General features: G+C 37.8%; 7 protein-coding genes across 9 annotated transcripts; 5 read left to right on the top strand and 2 right to left on the bottom strand.

The window, feature by feature from the left end:
* Positions 1–189: 189 nt before the first annotated feature.
* Positions 190–2,652, bottom strand: LOC137590730 (C1q-related factor-like). Of its 3 annotated transcripts, none has more exons than XM_068308463.1 (3): positions 2,512–2,652; positions 2,166–2,288; positions 190–1,676 (listed from the first exon to the last, which is right to left on the bottom strand). In XM_068308463.1, exons 1-3 carry the CDS (start codon positions 2,513–2,515, stop codon positions 1,393–1,395), a joined length of 411 nt encoding a protein of 136 aa, XP_068164564.1. In that variant the 5' UTR covers positions 2,516–2,652; the 3' UTR covers positions 190–1,392. The 3 variants fall into 3 exon arrangements, with proteins under 3 accessions (XP_068164564.1, XP_068164565.1, XP_068164563.1); XM_068308464.1 differs by having other exon boundaries at positions 190–1,613; XM_068308462.1 differs by having other exon boundaries at positions 2,166–2,291; positions 2,512–2,580.
* A 1,067-nt stretch (positions 2,653–3,719) lies between these two features.
* Positions 3,720–4,570, bottom strand: LOC137590509 (C1q-related factor-like). Its single transcript, XM_068308154.1, has 3 exons — positions 4,474–4,570; positions 4,122–4,247; positions 3,720–4,012 (listed from the first exon to the last, which is right to left on the bottom strand). The coding sequence occupies exons 1-3, from the start codon at positions 4,475–4,477 to the stop codon at positions 3,720–3,722; spliced, it is 423 nt and encodes a 140-aa protein (XP_068164255.1). The 5' UTR covers positions 4,478–4,570.
* On the top strand, positions 3,958–7,068 carry LOC137590507 (complement C1q tumor necrosis factor-related protein 3-like). The gene is made up of 4 exons (XM_068308153.1): positions 3,958–4,026; positions 5,549–5,689; positions 5,900–6,025; positions 6,325–7,068. The coding sequence occupies exons 2-4, from the start codon at positions 5,686–5,688 to the stop codon at positions 6,606–6,608; spliced, it is 414 nt and encodes a 137-aa protein (XP_068164254.1). The 5' UTR covers positions 3,958–4,026; positions 5,549–5,685; the 3' UTR covers positions 6,609–7,068.
* Positions 7,069–8,674: 1,606 nt separating this feature from the next.
* LOC137590897 (cerebellin-3-like) lies at positions 8,675–9,698 on the top strand. Its single transcript, XM_068308738.1, has 3 exons — positions 8,675–8,824; positions 9,039–9,164; positions 9,400–9,698. Exons 1-3 carry the CDS (start codon positions 8,821–8,823, stop codon positions 9,681–9,683), a joined length of 414 nt encoding a protein of 137 aa, XP_068164839.1. The 5' UTR covers positions 8,675–8,820; the 3' UTR covers positions 9,684–9,698.
* A 1,355-nt stretch (positions 9,699–11,053) lies between these two features.
* Positions 11,054–12,434, top strand: LOC137590927 (complement C1q-like protein 4). The gene is made up of 3 exons (XM_068308790.1): positions 11,054–11,123; positions 11,331–11,456; positions 11,776–12,434. The coding sequence occupies exons 1-3, from the start codon at positions 11,120–11,122 to the stop codon at positions 12,057–12,059; spliced, it is 414 nt and encodes a 137-aa protein (XP_068164891.1). The 5' UTR covers positions 11,054–11,119; the 3' UTR covers positions 12,060–12,434.
* A 2,650-nt stretch (positions 12,435–15,084) lies between these two features.
* Positions 15,085–16,489, top strand: LOC137590843 (cerebellin-3-like). The gene is made up of 3 exons (XM_068308643.1): positions 15,085–15,167; positions 15,376–15,501; positions 15,801–16,489. The coding sequence occupies exons 1-3, from the start codon at positions 15,164–15,166 to the stop codon at positions 16,082–16,084; spliced, it is 414 nt and encodes a 137-aa protein (XP_068164744.1). The 5' UTR covers positions 15,085–15,163; the 3' UTR covers positions 16,085–16,489.
* A 386-nt stretch (positions 16,490–16,875) lies between these two features.
* LOC137590225 (complement C1q-like protein 4) lies at positions 16,876–18,880 on the top strand. The gene is made up of 3 exons (XM_068307695.1): positions 16,876–17,982; positions 18,172–18,297; positions 18,597–18,880. Exons 1-3 carry the CDS (start codon positions 17,979–17,981, stop codon positions 18,878–18,880), a joined length of 414 nt encoding a protein of 137 aa, XP_068163796.1. The 5' UTR covers positions 16,876–17,978.
* The last annotated feature ends 458 nt before the right edge of the window (positions 18,881–19,338 follow it).

Below are 19,338 nucleotides of genomic sequence, written 5' to 3'. Positions count from 1 at the left end.
TATTACGTTGCAAAACAAAATAAAAATTTCCTATGAAAGTTGATATGTATTCATGGAAGAAGACACTGATAAACTACAAGTACATCAGGAAACTCACCAGTCAGTTCTTTACCAACACAGATGAGAATTGGTTCTCAGACACCAGATAATCCAGGATTCAGATTCTCATTAGATCTTTATTGTTAAAAAGAAAAATCACCATTGAATAGAAATGAGGAGAGACGGTCTCTGCTAAGAGCCGACAGCACATCTGAGATCAGATACATTTACTGTAGCCAAGAGCAGGACGTACATGATTTTTCACTGTTTGTCACACAGAAAGACGTTTCAAACTCTTTCAGGTAAACTCCTTTATAATGAGTTCATTTAGTTTCCCAACAAAATACATCTGATCAGAGGTGCACAAGCACAATTATATTGGTAAGAAAGGAAATAACCTCATACATGACATCAGTGATTCTTTTCTCAATGTGTGAGGTGTTAAATGTTTGATTATACTTTATTGTCGCACAGTCAATGGGATTCAATTAACACTGGCTGTCCCAACTCAAATTCTCACATTGGAGCGACCATAAAACCGCTGAAGCTGGTCGTGCGGTCTGAAGCATAAACACGATAGTTTGCAGGTAGGCGCACATACACCCTGTCTCCCTGCCAATGTCACTGCACCTTAAACCAATCATCCATGACAAACTGAACATCATCAGGTGAGTCCTGGACAGTGAAAACCTGCCCTTAGAATTTGGAACCCCTTTTTTTTTGTCCTTATTACTTTTATACTTATTCAATTTCCTGATTGGTGGTTATTAATTTTATGATGTGGAAAGCCTCCCCAGCAGTTACATCTGGCATTGAATTTAAAGTGGGATGCCATACAGGTTGCTGTGACTGTAAGGGCCAGGTGTGGAAAAGTTTTTGCTCATATCATATACCATAACTTCAATGAGTTCTTTTGTACCCTGACAGATCAAGAAAATAAAAACTGACCACATTATACTAGCGCTATTTCTGCCTGTTATAATGTCATTAACCAGAGAGAAAACCAGTAAGTTCAGACTTTATTTCACATCTCCCTCAGAGCTTATGTAAATATAACATTGAATTGCATATTTTTGTTTAAATGACTTGTTTATTTGAAACAACAGTAAAACAGACGAAAAATCTTCTGTTTGTGAGTAGATCTTTACTGTTTTCACACACAATCAGGACAGACCATTTACAGTAGTTAGTTTTCCAACAAAAATGAGCTTAGTAGTCAAATGTTTTTTAGTGTGGCTTATAAGTTTGATTAGTGCAAATTAACAGGTGTAAAGCTCAAAAAAGCAAGGGCAATCAAACTTAAAATTTTAAATTTGTTAACATAGATGATGCTTGATAGATGTGGTCCTGGAGTCATGTCTTACTAACCAGAAAACCACTGAAGGTGGTCGTGCTGTCTGATGCATGAACCTGACAGTGAGCAGGTAGGCGAACAAACACTACGTTTCCTCTCTCGAGTTTCACAAACGCTGAGTTTCCAGCATTATCGGTGAAGCCAGGGCCATTCTCAAAGTCTTCAAATGTATTGATGATGACTTCGCTGTTCTTCATCAGAGTCAGCCCCGATACATGTTCTGTTCCAGCATGGTAGAAGAGGGTGAAATAGTAATAACCTGAAGTAAAAGCTGTGAAGAGTCCTGCGGGAACAAAATGCTACTTATTGATTTTAAAGGATTTAACGGATTTTGTAAAAATAAAAATAAAAAGTTAATCAAAAACACTTAGTAAAATTAAAATGTTGCATTTTTTTTAAAAAAGTTCATGGCAAAAAGTGCAATTTTTTTATTAGTCATTACACAAAAACAAAATTTAATGAAGTTAAAATTATAGTGACATATTGAATATACCATGATTATTGTAAAGCAAGCAATGTCAGTCAAACTACAGTCATGTCTACATGTGTTATTATGAACTGACATGTCAATTTGTAATTATTTTTAAGGTATGTATTGTAATAGCAATACTTGAAAGCACAAAAAAGTAAATAAGAGTCAATAAATTGAATTATTCAAATGAACAATGGAATTAAGGTAAAATGTGGTTAAACTTCTAGCTTTACAGAGTTAACTGTTTGTAAACCTGGTGATCGACAGGTAATTATCAGCGACTGTATCTGGTGTATTTACCTGAAATGTTGTCGTAGCCATCACCGATGTTTGTAATCACTTTGTTGAAAATCAGCGTTGTGTCCTCTTCATAGGGTCCACAGTTCCAACTATGGTCTGCCACTGCAGTGAACATTACATCGTCTTCTCCATAAAACAAAACACACCCATCATGTTATTTGTTGCAGCAATTTCAGTCTAACTTTGTAATACAACATGCATGAACTCTCCAACACAATGGAATCAACTGGATGCCTTGCAGGCATATTTTTTTGTCTCACGTATCCAATTTTTGAATATTTTCTGTTATGATAATTAAACAATTCATCCTAAAATGTTTTATGTTTGAATTTCTTATCCAACCTACCCATCTCTGTGGTTCAGTCGCTGGTATCGACAGGCGGTTTAACGAATTGCTCTTCCTCTTCAAACAAAGCTGTTAGACGTTGCACCTGCTTTTACACAGTCTCATTTAAGGTGGCCCACTCCCAGTTCTGGAGAATCCGTTTTATCACAGTGGTTCTTGATTTCTGAAGAAATTCTTCAAGTCAGTGTGTGCACACCCTGCATTTGTAGTGCAAACATTTAATGTGAGTCATATCTTTGTTGACTTTGTGTGCATTTTGGAAAAATAATTTTTTCACTGGGGGTTAATGAAGTGTAGTTAAATATTAGACGACTATTAGTTTATAAGGTGAAACTACTTTGCATATATAAATTCTAAAAAAAAAAATCTTTATTCAGATCAAAATGCTAGCTTCAATAATGCATTATTAACTTTAAACATTTTGTTTATCGTAAATTATGTCTGACATGCTAGGCAGAAACCTTTGGATGCTCGGAAAATAGTGATAATGTTGGTCATAAATATTTCCCATTTATTGCATCTGCATCGCCCTCACTGAACAGACACTTTCATTCCTGTCTAAACTTTCTCTCTACTCTCACTGTGAGTCACTGTCTGCGGACACCACGGTCCATGGAAACTCTTCTGTCTTTTCTTTGTCTGTTAGACTCTGTGTACTCCCACATCCACTTTTAATATATATTATATTCATTTATGATATCTTCTTGTCGAGTTGGTATTAAAACACCAGATGACAAAATATTCAGATTCTCATGAGACTTTTATTGTTTGCCGGTAAGTGGAACCATCAGCATTACAGCTATGACTGAAAGGAGGCCACCACCAGGTAATTCATTTACTTCAATATTGAAGGAGGTTAACTACTTTTTATTCAGTTGAATTACTCAAGAAGACACATGCATTTAGATGAGTAAAAGCATACACATAAAAAGTATAGGAATGTGATGTCAGTGATTGTATATATAATGTTCATGCTTTAATTTATATGATGCAATGTTATTGTCACTGAAAAAGAACACATTTGTAGGCAAAGAAATGCATAAAAGTGTCAAATCAAGGTAAACCAGTCGGAGCCTCTCTGAAAAGGATCTGAATTTAAATTTTAATGAGAATATAAAAAGAATGATGGAAGTCAGATTGTTGGAATCATCACAGAATCATCAAATTCTAAAAAAAAAGAAATATTAAAAAAAATACCAAAATTAAAATTAAAATTCCCCCAATTGTCTGATCAGAAAACCACTGAAGGATGTTGTGCTTTTGGAGGCATAAACATGACAATTAGCAGGCAGATGCACAAACACGTTGTCTCCCCTATCCAGCTGCAGGAAAGCTGCATTCCCTGCATTGTCAGAGAATTCAGCGCCTTTTTGATTCTTATCAAATGCCCTGACAATGACATCGTGGTCCTTCATCAGAGTCAGTCCTGACTGATGTTGTTTTCCAGCGTGATAGAAGAAGGTGAAGTAGTAATAACCTGGAACGGGAGCTTTGAAGATTCCTGTGGAAACAAAAGTGAGTTAATGTATTTACTCCTGTATAGGTTACTAAAAGTATAATCACCTGTAATTATATTACTATTAATGTGTGACTAAATCTGATGCATTTACCTGAAGTGCAGTCATAATGGCCACCAATGTTTGTGATCTCCGTGTTGAAAACCAGAGTTCTTTCTTCAGCAAAGGGTCCAAAGTTCCCGCCAAGGTCTGCTACTGCAGTGAAATATGCCTCCGACCCTTTATAAGTCAAAAAATTGTCATCATGTTATTCTCTCTCCACACTTTATTAAACTTTGTTCAATACTTAAATGCATGTACTATTGTCTTAGCAGGCTGTATTACCAATTATTCATGCATCAAAGACAGCACATTGTCAAAAATAAAATATAAATATAATAATAAATCGAGAGAATCACCCTAAATTCCATTGCATCCTTTATAGATGAGCTTTTGCTGTACCTACCCATCTGTTTGACCTGATGACTGATTCTGGAATGGCAAATGGTTTATGTGAGGTGTCTCCAAAGCTGTGATATGCAGGATCCTTGTCGCTACTTTTATAGACTTCAATGCGTGCAGAAACTCCAGAGCGTTACACATCATGCTGGCTCAAGTTTCACAGGAATTATGAATCCACCCCCCACCAGTGTTGAAAGTTTTTTTGTTTTTCCCAGCCGTTGAACTATGTTATAAATGAATGTCAGAAAGACCATTACAATAGTACAAGAACTGTTGACTGATTGTATCGACACTCTGTGACTGTTTGAGGAATGTTTGAACTATATCGTAGGATATTTTTACTATAGAAATTCAACAACAATAATTAAACACGAATGATAAGCAGAAAGGAATTTTTTGTTGTATATCTCTAGTGATTCATGAGAATCTGACAGTGTTTACTTTACCTCTATGAGAAAAGGACATTGACACTATTTCAACATTAAATCAGAGACGCAGCTTCGGTGGAATTACTGTACTTAGCATTAGAATTAGATTTTTAACAACTATTTATCACTTAATTAATAACTTAAATCCTTTTTCTTTATTCATTGGATAGTTTGATCCTTGATTGATGGAGCTTTCTGGGTTCATAACATGACAAATTAAAATTTTATGATTTATGATATAACAGAGAAACAAGCAAACTTATTTTTACTTTGCAACTGTAATGTTTGTAACTTGAATAAGCAATAAATTCAGAGTTGTTTAACATAAGGGGATACTTCAATTTATTTTACATTGCATTGCGTTACATTTAGATGTTAGATACTAGATTAATTCAAACACAACACAAATCACTGAGAAATCCTCAAAGGTCACAGAATAGAAATGAAATACAACAGAAACAAATCCCTGCATCAGTCATTCATGTTGGTCTTTCTTTTATTCACTGTCCATTTTAAAAAGATTTGACGATGGTTCAATGTCTTGTTAAATCTCTACAAACACTACACACCCAGGTAAAAGGTGGATCTACATTTTCCTGAGAAATTTCTTCAGAAGACATATCAGTCAGTATCACCTGTTCCTGTCAGCAGATTCCGTAGAATTTCATCATGGATTGGACTCTATATAAACAGAAACAGGGATCCTACACATCACAGCTTTGGAGAAGAAGCACAGACTCGACTCAAAACCAACCTTCCATCCCAACACAAGAGCTTGAAACACCAAGATGGGTACGTACAGCTGATCTTTGTTGGAAAGGTTTGAATTTGAATTGTCTCCTGTTCTGACAGTTTGTGCCTGACTGATAGGAATCCAATTTATCTAATTCCACCTTAAATTTGCATCATTGATATTTAAGAATATATTGTCATGAAATGTTACAGGTAAAGTATTTTGATGGAATAACATGACTTTAATTCCTTCTGTGTTTTTTCATGAAGCCTCAAACGTGATGTTCACTGCTGTGGCAGACCAAGGAGGGAAATATGGACCCTTCCCTACAGACAGAACTCTGGTTTTCAACACCACGATTACAAACATTGGTGGAGGCTATGATAAAACTTCAGGTGAACAGAATCCCCTGTTTAAATTACATTACCTAGTTATATACTGAAACTACAGGATATGAGGAGAAGGAGAAGCACAAGCTGTGTTGTTTATTTGAGTTATTGAATGTTATTTATGGAATTAACCAGCTGAGTAATTCTAGGTGTAGTAACCCCGAGCTGATCAATGTCTGTGAAGGAATTTTTTTCAAATTTCCATGATTACATGGAAAGAGGAAACTTTACATTTTATCACTCATTTTGAACATTTTCCCAAATCTTTTCCTTTATATCTGATGAACTTTTTTGTGTTTCCACAGGCGAGTTCAAAGCTCCCAGCTCTGGTTATTTCTATTTCACCTTCTTCTATCATGCTGGGAAAGAAGAGATGTCAGGACTGACTCTGATAAAGAACGACAGCATCGTCGTCAAGGCTTATGATGAAAATAAACCAGGTCCTAACATCTGTGACAATGCAGGAAACGCAGCATTCCTGCAGCTGAACGCAGGAGACAGGGTGTACGTGCGCCTTCCTGCCAACTGTCGCATTTATGCTTCAGACCGCACGACCAGCTTCAGCGGTTTTATGGTCGCTCCAATGTGAGAATTTGATGACTCCAGAAGGATAAATCCAAACACCTGAGATCTATGAGGCCTCTATACAATTACTACCCATTCAAGTCGAATCTGAAACACATGTCATGAAAAAAAACTACCTTGAGTTAAGACTTTTTTTTGAAATGTTAATTGAATCCCATTGGCTGTGTGACTTTACTTTGGTGACAATAAAGATTAACCAGTTACATTTAACAGCCCACATATTTAGAAAATAATCACTGATGTCATGTATGAGGTTATTTCCCTTCTTACCAATATAATTTTGCTTTTGCAACTATGATCAGATGTATTTTGTTGGGAAACTAAATGAACTCATTATAAAGGAGTTTTCCTGAAAGAGTTTGAAACGTCTTTCTGTGTGACAAACAGTGAAAAATCATGTACGTCCTGCTTTTGGCTACAGTAAATGTATCTGATCTCAGATGTGCTAACGGCTCTTAGCAGAGACCGTCTCTCCTCATTTCTATGTAATGTTGATTTTTCTTGCAAACAATAAAGATCTAATGAGAATCAGAATCCTGGATTATCTGGTGTCTGAGAACCAATTCTCATCTGTGTTGGTAAAGAACTGACTGGTGAGTTTCCTGATGTACTTGTAGTTTATCAGTGTCTTCTTCCATGAATACATATCAACTTTCATTGGAAATTTTTATTTTGTTTTGCAACTTAATAACAAATTATCATCCTAAGGTCCTTTGTGTAACAGGAGCCAAAACACTTTACTATGAAGGTTAAAGTACAAAGATTTGATTCAGGTTTGGGATGAAGGTGGTGCAAACAAAAACAAGGACAGGGATGGTCTTGATGCTGACTAGTTAGTATGTAAATCATATTGTTTTAAAGTTTTTAGTGAACTCAAATGAAATGGAACCACAACAGAGTACTCGGGAAATAAGTCAGTATTTATAATGCTCAGACTGTCATGAATGATTGGGTGAAGAACAGTAGAGCGGTGGTGTGTTCCATGTGGCCCTGCAGTGAGCTGGCGTCTCTTCCAGGGTGTACCCCACCTCTTGCCCATAGCCACATGGGATTAGACTCCAGGAAAACCTGCGACCAGCACTTCTGGGAAGCAGCTGAAGACAAAATGATTATGACTGTTTCATCTTCAAGAAGATAAATGAATGAATGACTTGATTATTGGTTCAACTCTTAAGGCCATCTTAACTGATCTTAAAACGTGATACAGTAGTACCTTGAGAAAGGAGTTTAATTATTTCTGGGACTGAGCTTGTGATTCAAACAACTCATTTTAACCTGTTGCAGCCTTGTAAGAAACCCTGAAACTCCTCTAAATTATTCAAAAAGTCATGTTTTTATCAACCAATAGACATCCATACTGAATGATTTATCATCATTAATTTTGTTTAATTATATTGTTTAATGTTTTAATAAACTCAAATAAAATGGAACCACAATAGAGCAATAAATGTGAGTCAGTCTTTATGATGTTCAGACTGTCATGGGGGACTGGGGGCAGAGCGTTGGACCAGTGGGTCGTGTTGTTGTGATTCCACCGGAGGCTTTTCTGTGCAGTTTGTTCATTTGTTCTCCCCTACTTCCACCTGTCAAATATGGAGGATGTACTATTGTTTTCTCGCTTACCTCTCCTGTTCAACAAATCACACACACACAAACAAAAGCACAAGGTTGTGTTATATGAATTCCTCTTTTTAGGCCATTTCAAAGGTGTGTATTATACTGTAGCTTATCAGAGACTGTATGATTCACCTCTAGACTATACGACAGGCTAATCAGGGCTACGATCATTCAGAGTGCCTCAAGACGTTAGATACTAGATGAGTTCAAACACACACAAATCACTGGGAAATCCTCAAAGGTCACAGAATAGAAATGAAATACAACAGAAACAAATCCCTGCATCAGTCATTCATGTTGGTCTTCCTTTTATTTCCTGTCCATTTAAAAAGAATTTGAAGAGGTTCAATGTCTTGTTAAATCTTTACAATCACTACACACCCAGGTAAAAGGTGGATCTACATTTTCCTGAGAATTTTCTTCAGAATCTTATCAGTCAGTATCACCTGTTCCTGTCAGCAGATTCTGTAGAATTTCATCATGGATTGGACTCTATATAAACAGCAACAGGGATCCTACACATCACAGCTTTGGAGAAGAAGCACAGACTCGACTCAAAACCAACCTTCCATCCCAACACAAGAGCTTGAAACACCAAGATGGGTACGTACAGCTGATCTTTGTTGGAAAGGTTTGAATTTGAATTGTCTCCTGTTCTGACAGTTTGTCCCTGACTGATAGGAATCCAATTGATCTAATTCCACCTTAAATTTGCATGAATTGATATTAAGCATGTATTGTCATGAAATGCTACTGCTAACGGTTTTTGATGGGATAACGTGATTTTAACTTCTTTGTTTTTTATTATTTTTTCAAGAAACAAAGGTGATGTTCACTGCTGTGGCAGACCAAGGAGGGAAATATGGACCCTTCCCTACAGACAGAACTCTGGTTTTCAACACCGCGATTACAAACGTTGGTGGAGGCTATGATAAAACTTCAGGTGAACAGAATCCCCTGTTTAAATTACATTACCTAGTTATATACTGAAACTACAGGACATGAGGAGAAGGAGAAGCACAGGCTGTGATGTGGATCTATGTATTGTTTACTTGCTATTTAGTTGAATTATTGAATGTTATTTATGGAATGAGCCAGGTGAGTAATTCTGGGTGTAGTAACCTTCAGCTCATCAATGTCTGTGAAGGAATCCAACGAGCTTTTTTGTGTTTCCACAGGCGAGTTCACAGCTCCCAGCTCTGGTTATTTCTATTTCACCTTCTTCTATCATGCTGAGAAAGAACAGATGTCAGGACTGACTCTGATAAAGAACGACAGCATCGTCGTCAAGGCTTATGATGAAAATAAACCAGGTCCTAACATCTGTGACAATGCAGGAAACGCAGCATTCCTGCAGCTGAACGCAGGAGACAGGGTGTACGTGCGCCTTCCTGCTAACTGTCGCATTTACGCTTCAGACCGCACGACCAGCTTCAGCGGTTTTATGGTCGCTCCAATGTGAGAATTTGAGTGTGGACTTTTGTTGAAATGTTAACTGAATCCCATTGGCTGTGTGACTTTAGTTTGGAAATAATAAACTTTAATGAAACATTCAACAGCTCACACATTGAGAAAATAATCACTGATAATTTCCTTTCTTTACAGTATATTTGAGCTTTTGGAACTATGATCACATGTATTTTGTTGGGAAATTAAATGAACTCATTATAAAGGAGTTTACCTGAAAGAGTTTGAAACGTCTTCCTGTGTCACAAACAGTGAAAAACACCATGAGGGAAATCATGTATGTCCTGCTTTTGGCTACAGTAAATGTATCTGATCTCAGATGTGCTGTCGGCTCTTAGCAGAGACCGTCTCTCCTCATTTCTACGCAATGTTGATTTTTCTTGCAAACAATAAAGATCTAATGAGAATCTGAATCCTGGATTATCTGGTGTTTGAGAACCAATTCTCATCTGTGTTGGTAAAGAACTGACTGGTGAGTTTCCTGATGTACTTGTAGTTTATCAGTGTCTTCTTTCACATGAAATTTTTATTTTGTTTTGTAATGTCATAATACTGTATCTATATGAAATCCTTACTTTGTGTAACAGGTGTCAAACCACATTACTACGAAGGTTAAAGTACAAAGATTTGATTCAGGTTTGGGATGAAGGTGGTGCAAACAAAAACAAGGACAGGGATGGTCTTGATTCCAACTGCTTAGTATGTAAATAATTTTTTTCAAAATTTTAATGGACTAAAATAAAATGGAACCACAAAAGAGCACTAAGGATATAAATGAATCTGTACGATTCTCAGACTGGACAGTTGTTGGACAGTTAAACTCCTCCTTATGAGGTCTATTTAAGTCTGTGCCTTTACAAAACACAGGTGATGCAATAAGTATGTATGATCTTGAAGCATGATCAATGTGTGTGTGAAGTACAAATAACACATATCGGTTTCTGTATTTTTAAACAGAATCACATCACAGCTGCTGACGATTGATTTTAAATCTGAGGATTTTACTCCATGTGATTAGAGACTAGGATTCAGCTGTAGACTGTGTGACAGGATAATCAGGATATTAATGCAGCGTGCAACAAGACGTTAGATTTCTAGTGAAGTTCACACATAATGCATTCCGCTGGAAAATCCTCAACGCTCACAGAAAAGAAATGAAAAATGATTGTAGGAGGTTCACTGCATTGTTAAATCTCTACAATCACTACACACCCAGGTAAAGGGTGTATCTACATTTTCCTGAGAATTTTCTTCACAAGTCTAATCAGTCAGGATCACCTGTTCCTGTCAGCAGATTCTGTAGAATTTCATCATGGATTGGACTCTATTTAAACAGCAACAGGGATCCTACAGATCACAGCTTTGGAGAAGAAGCACAGACTCGACTCAAAACCAACCTTTCTTCCCAACACAAGAGCTTGAAACACCAAGATGGGTACGTACAGCTGATCTTTGTTGGAAAGGTTTGAATTTGAATTGTCTCCTGTTCTGACAGTTTGTCCCTGACTGATAGGAATCCAATTGATCTAATTCCACTTTAAATTTGCATCATTGATATTTAAGAATGTATTGTCATGAAATGTTACAGGTAAAATATTAAGATGGAATAATGACTTTAGTTTTTTTTGTGTTTTTCATGAAGCCTCAAACGTGATGTTCACTGCTGTGGCAGACCAAGGAGGGAAATATGGACCCTTCCCTACAGACAGAACTCTGGTTTTCAACACCACGATTACAGACATTGGTGGAGGCTATGATAAAACTTCAGGTGAACAGAATCCCCTGTTTAAATTACATTACCTAGTTATATACTGAAACTACAGGACATGAAGGGAAGGAGAAAAACAAGCTGTGATGTGGATCTATGTATTGATTTCTTGCTGTTAAGTTGAATTATTGAATGTTATTTATGGAATAAACCAGCTGAGTAATTCTGGGTGTAGTAACCCCCAGCTGGTCAATGTCTCAAAGCATTTTTTTCAATTTTCCATGATTGGTTTGATTGCTATGATTTCATCTTTTATCAACTTTGACATTTTCCCAAATCTTTTCCTTTATATCTGATGAGCTGTCTTGTGTTCCCACAGGTGAGTTCACAGCTCCCAGCTCGGGTTATTTCTATTTCACCTTCTTCTATCATGCTGGGAAAGCACAGAAGTCAGGACTGACCCTGATGAAGAACAGCAACATCATCGTCAACGCTTATGACCAAAATCAACCAGGTCCCAACTTCTGTGACAATGCAGGAAACGGAGCATTCCTGCAGCTGAACGCAGGAGACAGGGTGTACGTGCGCCTGCCTGCAAACTGTGTCATTTATGCTTCAGACCGCACAACCAGCTTCAGCGGTTTTATGGTCGCTCCAATGTGAGAATTTGATGACTCTAGACAGATGAATCCAAACACCTGAGATCTATGAGGCCTCTATAGAATTACTACCCATTCAAGTCGAATCTGAAACACATGTCATGAAAAAAACTACCTTGAGTTAAGACTTTTTTTGAAATGTTAATTGAATCCCATTGGCTGTGTGACTTTACTTTGGTGACAATAAAGATTAGCCAGTTACATTTAAAAGCCCACATATTTAGAAAATAATCACTGATGTCATGTATGAGGTTATTTCCCTTCTTACCAATATAATTTTGCTTTTGCAACTATGATCACATGTATTTTGTTGGGAAACTAAATGAACTCATTATAAAGGAGTTTACCTGAAAGAGTTTGAAACGTCTTTCTGTGTCACAAACAGTGAAAAATCATGTACGTCCTGCTTTTGGCTACAGTAAATGTATCTGATCTCAGATGTGCTGTCGGCTCTTAGCAGAGACCGTCTCTCCTCATTTCTATTCAATGGTGATTTTTCTTGCAAACAATAAAGATATAATGAGAATCAGAATCCTGGATTATCTGGTGTCTGAGAACCAATTCTCATCTGTGTTGGTAAAGAACTGACTGGTGAGTTTCCTGATGTACTTGTAGTTTATCAGTGTCACACCTGTGCCTCATCTCCACACCTGTGCCTCATCTCCACACCTGTGCCCCCTCAGTTTGATTAGCCTGAGGCTTTTTAGGCCGTCTCTTCGTGTTGTTTTGTGTCACAAGTTTCCGGTTGTGATACACATGATTTTCTAGACTTGATCTCCTGTTTCCTGTTCCTCTGGTTTCTTGTGCTTAGTGGGGCTTCATGAAGCTTCAAACCCCTTTGGAAATTGTGTTGAAAACTGGTTCATTACAGTATTTTCTGCACTATAAGGCGCACTGGGTTATAAGGCACACCTTTAATGAAATGTTTATTTTGTAATTTATTCCATATATAAGCCACACCGGATTTGAAGGTGCACTGTAGGCTTACGAGAAAATTTTAGGCTTGTAGGTTCGCCTTATAGTACGGAAAATACTCAAAACTTCATTCATTGAGAACACTAGTACCCTCTGCTGGGAGGCTGGCTGTACTGCAGTCACACAATGGTCAATGGCCCTAGAAAACAGCATTTTGGGGTTTCCTGTACTGTATACATTTTTAAATAAAACGGAATATAACTTAATTGAATGTAGTAATCGTTGTTTGGTTTATCATAGCCATACATTATATGAAATTGACTTATGATTATTGATTCTTGCAGAGTTCAGTATAGCAATAGTAGGTATAGATTACATGTTCCTGCATGTATATACGTATATTAAAATACATAATATGTGTCATACATCAGAGGATTAGGTCTCCTGGAAAAACAAGGTTTATATTGTGAGATAAAAGTCAGAATTGTGACTTTAATCTCAGAACTGACTTGCTTCCCATTATTATTTATAGGAGTATATTTACAGTATATTCTTATGCAATCCAAAAGCTAATAAAATCAATCCACAAGGTATTGACCCGATAGGCAGCGCGCCTCAATGTTTCATCATTGATCTGACCCACTAAACTGGTTCAGATGGCGAACAAACCACTTGACTGGTTCAAATGTCGTCGGTCACATGGTTTTTCCATGTGTGAAGCAGGCTCCGATAACAGTGGTTCAGAAAAAAACACTACCGAGTCTGGGGTGTGGTTCGGAGCGCCGTGTCAAAGGGAATATCACTACTTAGACGTGATTTTGTGTTTATTTGTTACTTTGCACACAGTGGTGCTTCTCTGTTACTTTATGTAACAGTATTTTTCCTGAAAGGTCATTTTCTGTTTGAACTTTCTAAATAAATCTACATTCAGCGTTGCGTCTGCATCTGGGTTGTGGCTCTCTTTAAACAGATCGTGACAGTGTTGTTGTGATTCCACCTGAGGCTTTTCTGTGCAGTTTCTTTGTTCTCCCTGTGGCTGCATGGGTTTTCTGTGGGGTCTCGGGCTGAATGACGTCTTCTGCGTGGCCATGCAATGAGATGGCATCTCATCTGGGGTGCAACCCACCTCTGGCCCGTGGCAAAATGTTATACACTCAAGCAATACCCGCGACCAATATTTTTTAGGAGGCAACTGAAGATCAAATCTTTGCATCAGTTTTAAGCACTTGCATGAAGGTATGTGAAGATATGTTTTCTTTAACGCCTAGGTAAACCTCTGTCGTCCCGACACACCCAGATAAAAGGTGGACCCACGTCTTCCTGTGAATTTTCTTCAGAAATCACTTCAGATCACGTCATCCTGTCAGCAGATTCTATAGAAGCTTATCCTGTTTCGAACTCTACAAAAGGAGCAATGGGGATCCCATAAATCACAGGACAGAGTTGTGACTTGTGAATTCCTCTTTAATAAACAATTTCAAAATATTTTCTTCATTTTCTTCATTTTGTCATTTTGGTTTTTTGTGCGTCTGTGTAATCTGTTTCTGTTGTTTCTGGTCTGGATGTATGTTGGACAGTTAAACCCCTCCGTATGAGGTCTATTTAAGTCTGTGCCTTTACAAAACACAGGTGATGCAATAAGTATGTATGATCTTGAAGCATGATCAATGTGTGTGTGAAGTACAAATAACACATATCGGTTTCTGTATTTTTAAACAGAATCACATCACAGCTGCTGATGATTGATTTTCAATCTGAGGATTTTACTCTATCTGATTAGAGACTAGGATTCAGCTGTAGACTGTGTGACAGAATAATCAGGATATTAATGCAGCGTGCAACAAGACGTTAGATTTCTAGTGAAGTTCACACATAATGCATTCCGCTGGAAAATCGTCAACGCTCACAGAAAAGAAATGAAAAATGATTGTAGGAGGTTCACTGCATTGTTAAATCTCTACAATCACTACACACCCAGGTAAAGGGTGTATCCACATTTTCCTGAGAATTTTCTTCACAAGTCTAATCAGTCAGTATCACCTGTTCCTGTCAGCAGATTCTGGAGAATTTAATGATGGATTGGACTCTATATAAACAGTAACAGGGATCCTACACATCACAGCTTTGGAGAAGAAGCACAGACTCGACTCAAAACCAACCTTCCATCCCAACACAAGAGCTTGAAACACCAAGATGGGTACGTACAGCTGATCTTTGTTGGAAAGGTTTGAATTTGAATTGTCTCCTGTTCTGACAGTTTGTCCCTGACTGATAGGAATCCAATTGATCTGATTCCACTTTAAATTTGCATCATTGATATTTAAGAATGTATTGTCATGAAATGTTACAGGTAAAGTATTAAGATGGAATAATGACTTTAGTTTTTTTTGTGTTTTTTCATGAAGCCTCAAAGGTGATGTTCACTGCTGTGGCAGACCAAGGAGGGAAATATGGACCCTTCCCTACAGACAGAACTCTGGTTTTCAACACCACGATTACAGACATTGGTGGAGGCTATGATAAAACTTCAGGTGAACAGAATCCCCTGTTTAAATTACATTACCTAGTTATATACTGAAACTACAGGACATGAAGGGAAGGAGAAGCACAAGCTGTGTTGTTTGTTTGAGTTATTGAATGTTATTTATGGAATAAACCAGCTGAGTAATTCTAGGTGTAGTAACCCCGAGCTGATCAATGTCTGTGAAGGAATTTTTTTCAAATTTCCATGATTACATGGAAAGAGGAAACTTTACATTTTATCACTCGTTTTCAACATTTTCCCAAATCTTCTCCTTTATATCTGATGAGCTGTCTTGTGTTCCCACAGGCGAGTTCACAGCTCCCAGCTCTGGTTATTTCTATTTCACCTTCTTCTATCATGCTGAGAAAGAACAGATGTCAGGACTGACTCTGATAAAGAACGACAGCATCGTCATCAAGGCTTATGATGAAAATAAACCAGGTCCTAACATCTGTGACAATGCAGGAAACGCAGCATTCCTGCAGCTGAACGCAGGAGACAGGGTGTACGTGCGCCTGCCTGCCAAATGTCGCATTTATGCTTCAGACCGCACGACCAGCTTCAGCGGTTTTATGGTCGCTCCAATGTGAGAATTTGATGACTCCAGAAGGATAAATCCAAACACCTGAGATCTATGAGGCCTCTATAGAATTACTACCCATTCAAGTCGAATCTGAAACACATGTCATGAAAAAAAACTACCTTGAGTTAAGACTTTTTTTTGAAATGTTAATTGAATCCCATTGGCTGTGTGACTTTACTTTGGTGACAATAAAGATTAACCAGTTACATTTAACAGCCCACATATTTAGAAAATAATCACTGATGTCATGTATGAGGTTATTTCCTTTCTTACCAATATAATTGTGCTTTTGCAACTATGATCACATGTATTTTGTTGGGAAACTAAATGAACTCATTATAAAGGAGTTTACCTGAAAGAGTTTGAAACGTCTTTCTGTGTCACAAACAGTGAAAAATCATGTACGTCCTGCTTTTGGCTACAGTAAATGTATCTGATCTCAGATGTGCTGTCGGCTCTTAGCAGAGACCGTCTCTCCTCATTTCTATTCAATGGTGATTTTTCTTGCAAACAATAAAGATATAATGAGAATCTGACTCCTGGATTATCTGGTGTCTGAGAACCAATTCTCATCTGTGTTGGTAAAGAACTGACTGGTGAGTTTCCTGATGTACTTGTAGTTTATCAGTGTCTTCTTCCATGAATACATATCAACTTTCATAGGAATATTTTATTTTGTTTTGCAACGTAATAATAAATTATCATCCTAAGGTTCTTTGTGTAACAGGAGCCAAAACACTTTACTATGAAGGTTAAAGTACAAAGATTTGATTCAGGTTTGGGATGAAGGTGGTGCAAACAAAAACAAGGACAGGGATGGTCTTGATGCTGACTAGTTAGTATGTAAATCATATTGTTTTAAAGTTTTAATGAACTCAAATGAAATGGAACCATAATAGAGCACTCAGGAAATAAGTCAGTATTTATGATGCTCAGACTGTCACAGAGGATTGGGGGCAGAGCGTTGGACCAGGGGGTCGTGTTGTTGTGATTCCACCGGAGGCTTTCTGTTCGCCTTGTGTCTGTGTGTGTTTTCTCTGGGTTCTCCGTCTTCCTGCAACCTTCAAATACATATAACTTAAGAGAACTGGATTTTGTAAATCGTGCTGGGTGTGACTGTGAGTGGTGTGTTCTGTGTCGCCCTTTGATGAGCTGCCGTTTCATGCGGGGTGTGCCCCACCGCTCGCTCATAGCCAGCCGGGACAGACTCCAGCACTAAACTATTAGACTACTGTGACAGTCACCTGTCTGTCTCTGTCCTACTTCCACCCGTCAAATATGGAGGATGTACTATTGTCTACACACTTACCTCTCCTGTTCAACAAATCACACACACAAACAAAAGCACAAGGTTGTGTTATATGAATTCCTCTTTTTAGGCCATTTCAAAGGTGTGTATTATACTGTAGCTTATCAGAGACTGTATGATTCACCTCTAGACTATACGACAGGCTAATCAGGGCTACGATCATTCAGAGTGCCTCAAGACGTTAGATACTAGATGAGTTCAAACACACACAAATCACTGGGAAATCCTCAAAGGTCACAGAATAGAAATGAAATACAACAGAAACAAATCCCTGCATCAGTCATTCATGTTGGTCTTCCTTTTATTTCCTGTCCATTTAAAAAGAATTTGAAGATAGTTTATTGTCTTGTTAAATCTCTACAATCACTACACACCCAGGTAAAAGGTGGATCTACATTTTCCTGAGAATTTTCTTCAGAATCTTATCAGTCAGTATCACCTGTTCCTATCAGCAGATTCTGGAGAATTTCATCATGGATTGGACTCTATATAAACAGCAACAGGGATCCTACACATCACAGCTTTGGAGAAGAAGCACAGACTCGACTCAAAGCCAACCTTCCATCCCAACACAAGAGCTTGAAACACCAAGATGGGTACGTACAGCTGAACTCTGTTGGAAAGGTTTGAATTTGAATTGTCTCCTGTTCTGACAGTTTGTCCCTGACTGATAGGAATCCAATTGATCTAATTCCACTTTAAATTTGCATGAGTTGCTATTTAAGAATGTAAAGTATTTTGATTGAATAACATGACTTTAATTTCTTTTGTGTTTTTTCATGAAGCCTCAAAGGTGATGTTCACTGCTGTGGCAGACCAAGGAGGGAAATATGGACCCTTCCCTTCAGACAGAACTCTGGTTTTCAACACCACGATTACAAACGTTGGTGGAGGCTATGATAAAACTTCAGGTGAACAGAATCCCCTGTTTAAATTACATTACCTAGTTATATACTGAAACTACAGGACATGAGGAGAATGAGAAGCACAAGCTGTGTTGTTTGTTTGAGTTATTGAATGTTATTTATGGAATAAACCAGCTGAGTAATTCTAGGTGTAGTAACCCCAAGCTGATCAATGTCTGTGAAGGAATTTTTTTCAAATTTCCATGATTACATGGAAAGAGGAAACTTTACATTTTATCACTCGTTTTGAACATTTTCCCAAATCTTTTCCTTTATATCTGATGAGCTGTCTTGTGTTCCCACAGGCGAGTTCACAGCTCCCAGCTCTGGTTATTACTATTTCACCTTTTTCTATCATGCTGAGAAAGAAGACATGTCAGGACTGACACTGATAAAGAACGACAGAATCGTCATCAAGGCTTATGATGAAAATAAACCAGGTCCTAACATCTGTGACAATGCAGGAAACGCAGCATTCCTGCAGCTGAACGCAGGAGACAGGGTGTATGTGCGCCTGCCTGCCAAATGTCGCATTTATGCTTCAGACCGCACGACCAGCTTCAGCGGTTTTATGGTCGCTCCAATGTGAGAATTTGATGACTCCAGAAAGATGAATCCAACATATGAGAGCTATGAGGCCTCTATATAATTACTATTCATTCAATTCAAATCAAATTGTCTCCTCACAGTCATTTCTATGTAACGCTGATTTTTCTTGCAAACAATAAACATATAAGGAGACTCTGAATGCTGGATCATTAATTTAGTTTTACAACGTAACAGCACATACAGCATCTTCCGAAAGTCCTCACTTTGTGTAACAGTTGCCAAACCACTTGTATGTCGTGAAAACGGCAAAAGTATAGATGATTATTTGGATTCTGCTATTATCCTGTGATCACAGGCGATATTCTAAGTCAGTTCATGTTTCGTCCAGAAGCAGCCAGTCTTTGAGCGTGACGACTTACACAGTCATGGGTGATTTAGAAGAAATCCTCCAGGATGCAAAGCACATGGAAATGTTAGCAGGATGCAAAGACGATGCTA

This window comes from Antennarius striatus, chromosome 23 (assembly GCF_040054535.1).
Source record: "Antennarius striatus isolate MH-2024 chromosome 23, ASM4005453v1, whole genome shotgun sequence".
NCBI classification, from domain to species: domain Eukaryota; kingdom Metazoa; phylum Chordata; class Actinopteri; order Lophiiformes; family Antennariidae; genus Antennarius; species Antennarius striatus.
This window is presented reverse-complemented; position numbering and strand designations above follow the sequence as displayed.

Excerpts from the sequence above, each read along its gene's own strand:
- LOC137590843 (XM_068308643.1), top strand. Across the intron at positions 15,502-15,800 it reads AGGCTATGATAAAACTTCAG|GCGAGTTCACAGCTCCCAGC; the intron begins GTGAACAGAATC and ends GTGTTCCCACAG.
- LOC137590730 (XM_068308462.1), bottom strand. Across the intron at positions 1,677-2,165 it reads TGGCTACGACAACATTTCAG|GACTCTTCACAGCTTTTACT; the intron begins GTAAATACACCA and ends TTGTTCCCGCAG.
- LOC137590225 (XM_068307695.1), top strand. Across the intron at positions 18,298-18,596 it reads AGGCTATGATAAAACTTCAG|GCGAGTTCACAGCTCCCAGC; the intron begins GTGAACAGAATC and ends GTGTTCCCACAG.
- LOC137590927 (XM_068308790.1), top strand. Across the intron at positions 11,457-11,775 it reads AGGCTATGATAAAACTTCAG|GTGAGTTCACAGCTCCCAGC; the intron begins GTGAACAGAATC and ends GTGTTCCCACAG.
- LOC137590509 (XM_068308154.1), bottom strand. Across the intron at positions 4,013-4,121 it reads CCATTATGACTGCACTTCAG|GAATCTTCAAAGCTCCCGTT; the intron begins GTAAATGCATCA and ends TTGTTTCCACAG.
- LOC137590507 (XM_068308153.1), top strand. Across the intron at positions 6,026-6,324 it reads AGGCTATGATAAAACTTCAG|GCGAGTTCAAAGCTCCCAGC; the intron begins GTGAACAGAATC and ends GTGTTTCCACAG.
- LOC137590897 (XM_068308738.1), top strand. Across the intron at positions 9,165-9,399 it reads AGGCTATGATAAAACTTCAG|GCGAGTTCACAGCTCCCAGC; the intron begins GTGAACAGAATC and ends GTGTTTCCACAG.